Source organism: Aedes aegypti, chromosome 1 (assembly GCF_002204515.2).
Source record: "Aedes aegypti strain LVP_AGWG chromosome 1, AaegL5.0 Primary Assembly, whole genome shotgun sequence".
Classification (NCBI taxonomy): domain Eukaryota; kingdom Metazoa; phylum Arthropoda; class Insecta; order Diptera; family Culicidae; genus Aedes; species Aedes aegypti.
Genome location: NC_035107.1, coordinates 200,628,260 through 200,642,143, shown reverse-complemented (window position 1 = coordinate 200,642,143; position 13,884 = coordinate 200,628,260). Strand labels below are relative to the sequence as shown.

Here is a 13,884-nt window from a genome sequence, read left to right as displayed (position 1 = left end):
GTATATATACTGTATCAATATAGTATTATGAGTGTTTTGCGAAGGTCCAAGCTGTCCGATTCGTTTTCCGTGCGCTCGGAGTGTTTTTTTCGGTTGGCTTCGTTTGCTTGGGTAGTGCTTTGCGAAGGCCCAAGCTCTCCGATTCAGTTTTCGCGCGCTCGAAGTGATTTTTTTCAGTTAGCACTTCATTCACATGCCATCGGAGTGATTATGTATCCCTGCTTATGCGTGTTGACGCTGAGATTGTGACTGTTCAGTAGAGGATGGATTACCAACTGGTGATCTCGTTTCATGCTTGTAATAACACATTTGTACCATGACATGTAGTTTTTTGTATTTGTTGAACAAACTATGAATGGTTCGACACTTAAAGTGTTGACATAAGCGCTTATACACGATTAATAAAATTTCGAGATTCAAACCTTTGAATAGTTCAATGTTTAAGGTGTCGACGCATTAATAGACAGCTTTTTAAACAAAGGTTACATGAATCGCATCACTTACCAAGGTGAATTCTGATCATGTAACTTTTTAGCCCTCCCACTAATAAAACTCCTTCCCATGATAAACATGAAGATGCAGAGGTATACTCGGTCTTTAGTAACAATGGGATGTCACACTAACATTCCTTCCCTTCCCCGATGACGTAAGCCGGCGCCTCCATTGACATTACTAATTTCAGAGTCCTCGAAAATGTACATTGAAGATGGTATGCTACTTTAAAGCTACATCTATTGTTTCCCTGTACAATTTCTATTATTCTGGTCAATCACGGAGTAGCAAATACGATTTGTACGGTCATCAGTGCTTATGCTTATGTATTAATATAGTATTATTTTAATCGGCGAAAATGTATTATGTTTGATGGAAAAGTAGTGTGCTGATTGGAGTTCCACGCACTACAGTTATTCCTCTTAGAACACCTTTAGAATTTTTTTTTTTTTTAAATCTTTATTAGAGTGTATTTTAACGCACGAGGGCTAGTTCTACACTACCTTTAGAATTGTTTCCTGGATTCATGCAGCTAATTCACAAATTTCTTCACCTTTCACGTGCATAAGCAAAATATCGCTCATAATACCGCATGTAAATGTGTTCGAAAATGATCATAATTCACTTGTTCATGAATTACTCAACATAGATTCTTCAAAAAAAAAGTGAAACCTTTGTCTTTATCTTAAAGTTTCTCCAAGTAATCTTCTTTTTTTTTCAACGGGATATTTATTAAATAATCTTGTTTGTATTTTTTTAGAACTGAGCCAGAGATTCATTTAAGAGCTATTCCAAGGACTACTCAAACCATTTTCTACCGATACTTCAATATACTTTTTAGGTAATAGATAGATCTCAAAGCGTTTCTTTGGGGATACGTCCAAAAACTTTTCTAGTGATTATGCAACGATTTCTTCTAAAATGCTAACTTAGGATTCGTCCTAGAACTCCTTCAGTAATACTTACAATGATGCGCACCAGATTTTTTCTTGTATTTCTGAAGGCGTTCTTCCAAAGTTTTCTCCAGAACATCTCCCAAGCAGTCTTTACTAGCACATATGTTTCTGCTAGAATTTCAATAAGGTCCTTGATTTTTTTAAGGGTTGCTTTGAGAAATCTTCAATCATTCGTGCAAGAATTTTTCAAATAGTTTTCCCAAAAGTTCAGCAAAACAAATCTAAAGATTCCGCTTACACAGTTTTTCGATAAATCACACACATTTTTCTGTGGTAATTTCGCCAAATATTGTTGTGAGTTCCTTTCTGGTTCGTCGAGTATTTTTCCTGGTTCTTATTCATTTTCTCAAGGATTCGCCCAGGAAGTATTTTCAGATTTTGTCCGAAGATTAATAATAATGAATAAATTTTTCAAACATATTCGATTAGTATCCTACCAGGGAATATGTCAGGTATATGCTACCAACAATATTAATAAGTCCATACATAAGCTGTTATTTGAATTATTTTGATGGTGCATTAACTATTTCATCGTTTTAATTGTAGTTTATATTTATGCACCCAAATTTATCTAGCATTAAATGCGAAAATATTTATTAATATTATCTTGGGGTTTGGGTTGTGGGTTCAAGTCCCACCGCTAGAGGGTTTTTAACGTAATTTTCTTGACATTTCAATACATAAAGTTTCTTGGAGGCCTTTCTTAGGCTAATGGCAATGTCCCCGGCGAGTTCAGGATTTTTTCGTATATTAGGAAATTTTCATACTTTCCTTGGGTATAAAGTACCATCGAACCAGCCACGCGAAACACTTATACGAAAATGGAAACTTTGGCAAGGAAAACTCTCACTTAACAACTGTGAAAGTGCTTGTATAAAACTAAGCTAAGAAGTATTATCTGTCTCAGTAGGAACGTAACGCCAGAAAAAAGAAGACAAACTCAAACATTTTGATGTCCAATTTTCTCCACGCCGATGCACGCCGCCGCCGAATCTTGTTAACAGCGTGACGCCGATTACGCTGCCGCCGCCGGTATAAAATTGCTCTCACGCCGCCGCCGATTAAAATTATTTCGGCGCACAGGTCTACCTATGATACAATCGATCGAGATCGGCTATGGCAGATTATGCACGAATACGGTTTCCCGGACAAACTGATAAGATTGATCAAAGCGACGATGGAGCGAGTGATGTGCGTCGTCAGAGTATCAGGGACACTCTCGAGTCCCTTCGAATCTCGCAGAGGGTTACGGCAAGAGCATGGCCTTTCGTGTTTACTGTTCAACATTGCTTTAGAGGGTGTGATAAGAAGAGCGGGGATAGACACGAGTGGCACGATTTTCAGAAAGTCCGTTCAGATACTTGGTTTCGCCGACGACATTGATATTATTGCACGCAACTTTGAGACGATGGCGGATACGTATATTCGACTAATGGCTGAAGCTAGGTGAATCGGACTGAACATCAATGTGTTAAAGTCGAAGTACATGATAGCGAGGGGCTCAAGAGAAGACACGGCACGCCTCCACCTTGAGCTCATATTGGCGGTGATGAAATTGAGGTGGTCGAAGAGTTCGTGTACTTGGGCTCACTGGTGCCGCCGACAGAGAAATCCAGAGATGCATCGTTGCTGCAAATCGTGCCTACTTTGGACTCCGCAGAACGCTCCGATAGAGTTAAGTTCGCCATCACACGATGCTAACCATCTACAAGACGCTGATTAGACCGGCACTCCTCTATGGGCCCGAAATATGGACCCTACGTGCAGAGGATCAATGCGCCCTTGGTGTTTTCGAACGGAAGGTGTTACGGACCATCTACGGCGGAATGTAAATGGAAGACAGACGGTACATGGGGAAGGCGGATGAACCATTAATTGCACAAGCTGCTTATAGTCCACCTCGCAAAAATTGGAAGGTTGTGGTGGGCCGGGCATGTCACCACAATGTCGGATAACAATCCAGTGAAAATGGTTCTCCAAAACAATCCGACTGGCACAAGACGACGTGGTGCGCAGCGGGCAAGATGGGTCGATCAAATTGAGGCCGATCTGCGAACCCTTCGCAGAATGCGTGGCTGGCGACAAGCAGCCATGGATCGAGTCGAATGGAGACGTCTCCTACGTACAGCAAAGGACTCCCAGGCCTTAGTCTGACTGATAAGCAAGGGATTTTTTTTGCTAGTTGGCAATTAGTAATTGCAGGTCGTCATAGTATTGGAAGTTTTTGTAGATATGGGCCCATTCACAAATTTCATAATGCTGAAGAGGGTGGGTGTCTTTAAGATGTTACAGCTCTTACTAAATTTGAAAAATATCCATACGAAATGCGGTACGAGAGGATAGGTAGGTGTAAAAAATGAGCATTTTTGGCGTTATAAAATTTGTAAGCCGATGCATGAGTTCACTAGTTGACGTTTGAGCGGTGCCGTGTTATTTATGTGACCATGTGAGTGAATTCGGCACCACTCAAACGTCAAATTTATGAACTCGTGCATTGGTCTATTGTAAGATCCCACAGTGACCAAATGCAAAACACTGCACGGAGAAAACGAAAAAAACATATTTGAGTATTTTTTAATTTACTTTTGAGTTAATTTTCTCACTCTACTTCATTCGCTCCTTCTATTTTTGACAGAGAGCGAAGAGCAAAAGAACCCAAAAAACTAACCTTAGTGCTTTACCTCAAATTTGAGTAAGTAGCATAGTACTGGTAGTTGAGTTTTTTGATCTGCCGGTTGAGTGAAAAGAACTTAGCCAGTAGGTTTTTTTTATATGGCTGCAAATGAAAACAACTTCAACCCCAACAGCTTAAAATTAGGTTAACGCACGTTCATTGAGTGGAATGAACTCACTTTTGAGTACCTTGTTTTCTCCGTGTGGGGTGTTTCTTAAAATGAACATGTGTGTTAATACCAAAAGAACCGAAACCGCCAAAATATATTGATTTTGGCAACCCATTCAAAATTTCGTGATCTATCTTATTATTACAAATATTCTCTTAGAAGCATTATTGACTTATATTTTATGGAATATGAGGTACAAAATATTGATACTTTATGCCAGATATACTTTGTACCAACCGTAAATTTATGTTTGCAGAAAAAATACACACTAAATTTTCATCAAAACGTTGTCCAAAACAGGGTTAACTGTAACAGATAAAAAAATAGCAGGTTTTTCGCAAAACTAAGTAAAACATTAAATTTTGGAGGCTCACAATCTGGCATATTTTGCTATAATTAAAGGTGATATGCTGATTTTAGCCGATTCGCAGTAGAATTTTTACCCCACTAGGGGCCAATAATGGTTTCCAAGCATTTATGCATTTTTACGTCTAAAAACATAAAATAGCCATAGCTTTTCTAAATCTCAATCAATTTTTATAATATTTGGATTAAAAATCCCTTACTTAAATAACATTCAAACCACCATGACATGTATAATGTTAGTTTTGATATGCGCTAGGATTCTTAAAAATAAACTCCTGCCTCACTCGAGCTTTTGCCCCACTTTACACTGTCAAAAAAAAATATTTCATGTGGTATTGCAATCGAAAGATAGAGTTATTAAAATTTTCAATAATCTAATTTCTTCAAAAGTCCAAAGTACCCATCCAGCTTAATGTTCGATTTTCTTATCTTTCCCCTTCCAGGTAAAGCGGTACCCTTCGTGGAGCTGACGGTGGCCCATGCGAGTGTCCTGACGATCCTGGCGATATCCTTCGAGCGGTACTATGCCATCTGTGAACCGCTCAAGGCCGGTTACGTCTGCACCAAGGCTCGGGCTCTGATGATTTGTCTGGCCGCGTGGACCGTGGCAGCCATCCTGACGAGGTAAATACAGACCAGTCCGGTCCGGTACCGTGAGTAACCCGACCTCCAAGTAACGCGTGCCTAATCTCCATTGTAATGTTTGTTCTTTCGTATAACCTTATTACTGTTAACCTCGTATACGTATATTTATCGCTTTTACCCACTTAGATTTTATGTATCGCTTGCTTACTGTTTGTATCGTAGAACTCTCTGTTATTGCTTAAGATTACTTCATCTCATCTAAGTGTAGGCAAGAACTCGTCGCTACGAAGATGACAGAGTGCTGAACCACATTCACGGCGTGTCTGGTAGAACAATATTATGACAAAAAAATAAGCATCGCTAAATCTTTCAGCATTCGAAAATATAGGTTTTTAGCTTTCATTTGACGGGTTCCCCAAAAAAATCCACCGAGGGATCCCGAACATTTTTTTTTTATTTTAAATTTTTGTTCCTTGAAGTACAATATTTTCAAATATAATCATGGTAAAAGACAGTTTTTTTTCTCTCAAGCTCGATGGTAGCCCAAATTTCAAATAAAAGTTGATAAAACATAGAATTATAAGATTACATATTGTAATAGACATAACTGTCCTATGTGATCTTGGGGATACGACACTTATTCGTACAGTAGAGGACACCCTCAGTTGAGTTCAACTAATTTTCATTCTTTTACCAAGATCCGCACAACTGAGCGGTAAGCAAATTAATTTTAACTGATATGTCAGCCTTACATCAAGTTTACTCAAAACAGCACCTTTGGGTGCCGTTACCAAACGTCACTTTTACTAAGATGTCAACAAACGACCTTTTACCGAGATTTGCACAGCTGAGATCGGCATTCGGATTTAAGTGTGTATTTGATTCTAGTGTATAACTGTTTCTGTTCATATTTAGAAAAGATTAATTTTCTTTTCCTTCTTTCTGGAATTACACCTCTATTGAGACAAAGCCAGGTTCTCAAATAAGAGTTCTTCGGTTACTCTTTAACTGAGAATTTGATTCGCCTATCATGATTGTAAGAAAAATATACTCGACCGATAAGATCTAATCAACCATCCTGAAAATTACACAAACCACGTAACGCTCTAGGGGGAGGGGGAAATAGAGTTTAATTTTTCCATACAAAAAACGTTACCGAGGGGGATGGGGTGAGGTGGTCAAAAATTTCCGATTTTAGCGTTACGTAATAAATGGACGCTGCCAAACGATTGATACGAAATAGAGCTCTTTTGAACCATTTTTACAAATCAATATCACTTGCTGCTGGGTTAATATTGTCATATTTTCACAATTAATATGATATAAAAAAACAACATGCCAAAATAGTGACTCTTTGAATTGAAAATAGTCTTGCAGTTGTGTTAACTCAACTGTTATATCCTTGAAAATATCGTGGTCAACAGGCACAATCTGGCTTCATAAATAAGCAAAAATGCCACATTTGAGGAACAGAAAATCTAATCAAGATTCAAGAAACGCCATTCCATGACCAAGTAAGTAAGGTACCGCGGGGTAAGTGGGAACGAAAAAAACGATAGTTCAAACAAATTGTTCAATAAAATTTTCAAATGTCAATATTTTTCAAATCCAACAACACAATCACGTTTTGGCAACATATTTGCTGGTGTGTGCATGAAACTAATAGAATAATTTCGAAACTGTGAAAACCTTGGAAGAAAGTTTTAGAATGAGCCAATGGACGCAGTTACCTCGCTAAACGGGGCAAGTGGGACACATCCAGTTTCATGCGTCAATCCACATCAGTAAGTCTACCATTACAATAATAGGATTTATAAGTTATAGATTTTCAATTTTAAGTACATATTTGATGTACATAAGGGATCAATCATAAAATACGTTACGTTTTAGGAAGAAACCCTTTATTTAATAGTATGTCACCTCACATTTAATATTAACTGAAAATTCCTCAATAAAAGCGTAAAGAGGAATTAAACATGTTCAAAATATATCATTTTTTAGTTGTTAATTAAAATGTAGCACATAAACATTCAATAATTGACAAAATTATAAATATGTTTTGTTATTATTTATATGCATGACAGAAAACCACCTTATGGGATGGAATTGTTTTCCATCACTACTTAATTTGGTAGAAATAACAAATAAAATTCAAATAACATAGAAAAGTGATCGTTCTCATGATGCATTTCAAAGTTCAGTTGTGTGTTTGTTCAATTTTGAAGTCGTATTTAAAAAAAAAAATAAAAAATAAAGAATAATAACACTTTTCTTCTCCCTCTTATGCAATTACGTAATTTGAGGTTGATCTTTGCTGATAAAAATTATTTGTTTGAATGTTTTAGTGCTACTCTCTAGCAAAATGTATGAAACGTGTACAAAAAGTTTTGATTCTGGTTTATGTTTTGATAGGTCCCACTTACCCCAGGTACAAATATATTTTGGGGTAAGATAGACCATCGAAAATTTCATATGAAATGAAAACATAATACTGGTTTATCGTTAGCATCTTGTAATAATACTAAAAATTATAGCTTACTGATGGATATTCGATTTAAAACACATTTATTTTTTGCGAGTCAATGCAAGACGTGAAACGTGTCACAATTTGTCATGCAAGTTGAAAATGGCGCTGAACTGACAACTGTTACATTAACCACATGGTTATAAAAATAACAATATGTTTAGTACTAAATACATTCCTTGTCATTGTATCTTCAACTTTCTAGAAGAATACCCCCATGAAAAACTTTCCCTAGTTGAGCTATGACGAAACGCCCCACTTACCCCAGATTCTCACTTGCCCCGGGGTAACATGATGGACACATGATGCCTTTGGAACCGGCCTTCTGATAAGTTTATGGAGCTACTGTGAAAACAGAGGCAGAGCTCAAGGCAGACTCTTGAGTCGCTATCATCGCAAAACCCCCCAAAAAGCTCCAAAAGGTAATGTAAAATGCATGCTGTATGGAGCTCATTTTGCTACGACCAATAAATGCAGCCACTTGATTGATGTTGCTTTCATGAAATAGCCCAAAAAATTGCAAAAGCTGCACCCTGTATTCGCTGATGTCCGCACGAATGGGAAGGTATCTTTTCGAGATATTGAAACCCTTAGAATAAAGTCATAAAAATCTACTGTAAATTGCAGTTACTCAACTCTACGGGGCAAATGGGCACATGAAATTTAACTTTTTATTCTTCCTCATAATACTTACCGTTGCCAATAATCACATAATTAACCATATTTCAAGTTGAAAACATATATTATATGAATATGATATCAATCCAAAAGGAGTATAAAATGGTAAAACTTTCTTGTTTGTAAGCTACTTACGTGTTTTAATTACTGCAATAATTGTGAAAATTGTATTATTGTTGTTCTGCTTGTCAGAAAACCACTTTCACGGTAGATTTTTTTTTTTTTTTTTTTATAAATCTTTATTAGAGTGTATTTTAACGCACGAGGGCCTTTCACGGTAGAATTATTTTTATGATTTGATTTACAAGGAAATATCTTCCACTATATTCTTATTAAATTTTGAAATTCCAAGCTAAAAACATCAAAATAACATCAATACTATTAAAAAAAGTCTGTGTAGTGTCACTTACTCCGGGTGCCTGGATAATATTCTTAATGAGGATTTTTTAAACTTTTTGCTAAGGCTTGGGTAACAGGGCGTTTAAGCATATTCCATTTACTTTCCTAGGCTGTTGTAATGTTGATCCATTCTACTTTTAATCTTTAACGGTTGATTGGCATAGAAAATTCTCAATCAATAACTAAGTACTTTACGAACTCTAAGCTGGGAAGCAGGCTATGTCCCAGCAGAGGTGTAATGCCAGACAGAAGAAGAATAAATTTAATGTATTCTAACCATGAAAAGAAACAGTGCTCGGTTAGATATGCTTCCACAGTATGAATAAGTAAATAGTCGAACTTACAACATATCTAATCGAAAAAGTGTCCTATAGCTCAATAAATCCTCAAAATCACATAGGACAGTTTTGTTTTTTACAAAATGAAACTCAATAGATATGTATATATATTTATTTTATGAACTTTTATATGGAAATTAAACTTTTATCCAACGAAGCTGTCTTTTGCAATGATTACATTTAAAAATTATGTACTCTAAAGAACAAAAATTTTAAATAAAAAAAAAATGTTCGGGATCCCTCGGTGGATTTTTTTGGGAAACACGTCAAATAAAAGCTAAAAACCTATATTTTCGAATGGTGAAGGATTTAGCGATGCCTATTTTTTGTGATAAACCTTTCCCATATACACGCCGTGCATTACGAGAGAGCATCAACATCATCATCATCGTCATCGTCGTCACTTATGCGGAAGAATTTTCTTTTACAGCCTTCGAACCAATCGAGTTGATAGATATTTATTGGCCTCTCTCGTCATCTTGCAAACTATCCGGATATGTTTCCCTTCCAGTTAAGAAACAATAGTGATTGGAAAAAAAAACTCACCAAGCTATCTGTTCAGGAACAGAAACCTAGCGGAAAATGATTGATTACTCTAGTCGGTTAATCCCTTCAACACTACTCCGGACTCTGAAAGAGTATCCTTCTTATTGCCGGAGTTTGCTGATTTTTTTTTCCTTTCCATTCCATGGTCAATCGACGATGCTTTCCGATTCGATTCACTCTCAATCAAATAATGATGATCGTAAAAGTTGCAGTGGTCTAGAATTTCAACCCGGGTTGAGGTGACTAACAAAATAATGAGAAAATAGGAACAAATTATGCGGTCATATTCAGCTGAACCATTATTATGTTATTGTTTTATTACTAATTTGTTTATTTATCACGTCAATAGCAAAACATGCAATAAGAAAATTTGTTATTGAAAAAAAAGTGGGGTAAGAGTTTCTTTTTAAGATTTCCAGCTCAATTCAAAACAAATCTTATAAATGTCATGGTGGTTCGAATGCTATTAAAGTAACAGACTTTCAATCCAAATATCATAAAAATCTATTGAGATTTGGAAAAGTTATGGCAATTTGTTGTTTTTCGACGTGAATATTGTAATTTTTGGTCAAACTTTCGTTGCATGGAACCAATTGAAGAAGAAATCTTTTTCAATATTTTATGTAAGGGCGTTTCTAGGCCTATCATAAGGTTGCTTTGAGGTGTATTAGTTTTTGCATAGATGCTTGAAAACAATTTTTGGCCCATAGTGGGGCAAAAGTTCGAATCAGCGGGGCAAAAGTTCGACCCATGTATAAACTCACGGAAAAAATTGCAAATTGCCTAAAATCCACATATTATCTTCAAATTTAGTTAAATTTGTCTGATCGTGTGAAAATTGTCACCAAAATTTCACATTTCTACATAGTTTTGCGAAAAACTACTATTTTTGAGTATATTACAATTAACCCGGTTTTGAGCAATTTTTTGATGAAAATTTAGTGTGTATTTTTCGTCAAACTTAAGTTTACGGCTGGTGTAAAGTATACCTATCATAAAAGGATCGATATTTTGTGTTTTAGCCAGCGAACTTTTGCCCCACATTAGATTCGAACTCTTGCCCCACCGGTGGGGCAAAAGTTCGAATAAGACAATTAATTTTGAAACTGTTATAACTAAAAATGGGTAAATATTTTGCCACAAGTTTGTTTAGCAAAATTATAGCCAATATGTTGACGGTTCACTGTATGGTATTTGTTTTGTTTTAACTGCTATTGTTTTCCTGAAAACTTTGATTATACCACTAAGGTCGAACTTTTGCCCCACCTTACTCTACTGAATTACACAAAATATAGTTAGAATAACAAACTTCGTCGTCATAGCGTAATTTGTTTTTATTTTGGTATTCAATCATTTTATGGAAATAATGCATTTGACAACCTTATAGCAAATTTTCCCAACAAAGCTAATTTGAAGAACTAAATAAGTCATTACCCGATAATAACTTTTTATGTTATATCCTTCTGTCTCCATTTTTATTGTTTTGTTTGGCAAAATAAAATATTTAGTTTAATGCCAGACAAGCATGTTACTTTAATTATAATTTCAAATAACAAATTCTGACAATCAAACATTTTATTTTATTGGTAAAATCTAATATTTTTGCTAATAATGTTGTCGAAAGTCCCAAGTCTGCAATGGGAGCCACTGCGAAAAGGACGGCCATCTGGAAAAGCAGATGACGGCAAAGACCGCGTCGTGCTGCCTGTTTCTCTGAGATTCCATCCCAAAGGAGCGTTGTTCTGATGCGATACTATGATGGGTGATGATGGGAGGATGATTGAAACATTCACTCCTTTCGTTCAACTTTGCGTTTTATTTTTTGCTGATATCATACGCTTGAATAAATCTGACGGATATGGTGCAAATGCGAATAAAAGTGCGAAATATGAAAAATTGGTTTCGGAGCAAAGGGTTTCGCTGGTGGATTAGCGATTAGGAAAATGAGCATTGGCGTTCTGTTGGGGTACAGGGTTGGAGTAGAAGTAACGATTTTAATCGTAAGGATCATTTCACACCAACGCCACATTATGTGTAATCGAACTTAACCCCTCTACCGGCAGCTTCATTTTTCACCGTCAAAAAAATAATCAAATCTAGATAACATTTTTGTTTCTTGATATTTTTACACTATTGATCATCTGGATCCGGAGATATTCCGAAATTCCACGTTAATATCTCAGATTACAGAATTTTTATCGTTCATTTTTCATTTATTTAGTTAACATCTATACAGATAACACTGAATCAACAATTTCACGCCACAATACTCGGTTCGTGGCCGCATTTCTCCATCCTCGGTTCTGCCCCACGCTCGCCAAATCGTTACGCACTTGATCCGCCCACCTAGCTCGCTGCGCTCCACGCCTTCTTGTACCAACCGGATCCGAAGCGAATACCATCTTTGCAGGGTTGCTGTCCGGCATTCTTGCAACATGCCCTGCCCATCGTATCCTTCCAGCTTTGGCCACCTTCTGGATACTGGGTTCGCCGTAGAGTTGGGCGAGCTCGTGGTTCATCCTTCGCCGCCACACACCGTTCTCCTGCACACCGCCGAAGATCGTCCTAAGCACCCGACGTTCGAAGACTCCAAGTGCTTGCAGGTCCTCCTCGAGCATCGTCCACGTTTCATGCCCGTGGAGGACTACCGCCCTTATGAGCGTTTTGTACATGGTACATTTGGTGCGGGCGTGAATCTTTTTTGACCGCAGCTTCTTCTGGAGGCCATAGTAGGCCCGACTTCCACTGATGATGCGCCTCCGTATTTCACGGCTGACGTTATTGTCAGTCGTCAGCAAGGATCCAAGGTAGACGAACTCGTCAACCACCTCGAACGTATCCCCGTCTATCGTAACACTGCTACCTAGGCGAGCCCTGTCGCGCTCGGGCCCACCAGCTAGCATGTACTTTGTCTTGGCCGTATTCACCACCAGTCCAACTCTTGCTGCCTCGCGTTTCAGGCGGGTGTACAGGTCTGCCACCTTTTCAAATGTTCGGCCGACGATGTCCATATCATCCGCGAAGCAAACAAATTGACTGGATCTCGTAAAAATCGTACCCCGGCTGTTAAGCCCGGCTCTCCGCATAACACCTTCTAGCGCAATATTGAACAACAGGCACGAAAGTCCATCACCTTGTCGTAGTCCCCGGTGGGATCCAAACGAACTGGAGTGTTCGCCTGAAACCTTCACACAATTTTGCACACCTTCCATCGTCGCTCTTATCAGTCTCGTGAGCTTCCCGGGAAAGCTGTTCTCGTCCATGATTTTCCATAGCTCTACGCGGTCGATACTGTCGTATGCCGCCTTGAAATCGATGAAAAGGTGATGCGTTGGGACCTGGTATTCACGACATTTTTGGAGGATTTGCCGTACAGTAAAGATCTGGTCCGTTGTCGATCGGCCGTCAACGAAGCCGGCTTGATAACTTCCCACGAACTCGTTTACTACGGTTGACAGACAACGGAAGATGATCTGGGATAATACTTTGTAGGCCGCATTTAGAATGGTGATCGCTCGAAAGTTCTCACAATCTAACTTGTCGCCTTTCTTGTAGATGGGGCAGATTACCCCTTCCTTCCACTCCTCCGGTAGCTGTTCTGTTTCCCAGATTGTGCCTATCAGCCGGTGCAGACAAATGGCCAGCCTTTCCGGACCCATCTTTATGAGTTCAGCTCCGATACCATCCTTACCAGCAGCTTTATTATTCTTGAGCTGGTGAATGGCATCCTTAACCTCCCTCAAAGTGGGGGCTGGTTGGTTTCCATCTTCCGCAGTACTGACGAAGGCATTTCCTCCGTTGTCCCGTCCTTCATTGCCTGTGCTCTCAGCACCATTCAAGTGCTCGTCGAAGTGCTGCTTCCACCTTTCGATCACCTCACGCTCATCCGTCAGAATGCTCCCATTCTTATCCCTGCACATCTCGGCTCGCGGCACGAAGCCGTTGCGGGATGCGTTGAGCTTCTGATAGAACCTACGCGTTTCCTGAGACCGGCACAGCTGTTCCATCTCCTCGCACTCCGTCTCCTCAAGGCGGCGTTTTTTCTTCCGAAAGAGGCGGGTCTGCTGTAGCCGTTTCCGTTTATAGCGTTCCACGTTCTGCCGGGTCCCTTGCTGCAGCATGACCGCCCGCGCTGCATTCTTCTCCTTCAAAACCTC

The 13,884-nt window shown here is 38.6% G+C and overlaps 1 protein-coding gene across 2 annotated transcripts in view; it reads left to right on the top strand.

The window, feature by feature from the left end:
- Nucleotides 1-13,884, top strand: part of LOC5567066 (gastrin-releasing peptide receptor) — a 416,782-nt gene that overhangs the window by 250,381 nt on the left and 152,517 nt on the right. For both annotated transcript variants that reach the window (XM_021857139.1, XM_021857134.1), the window contains one exon: nucleotides 5,101-5,281. In XM_021857139.1, coding sequence (XP_021712831.1) covers nucleotides 5,101-5,281 — 181 coding nt within the window. The remainder of the gene's footprint in view (nucleotides 1-5,100; nucleotides 5,282-13,884) is intronic.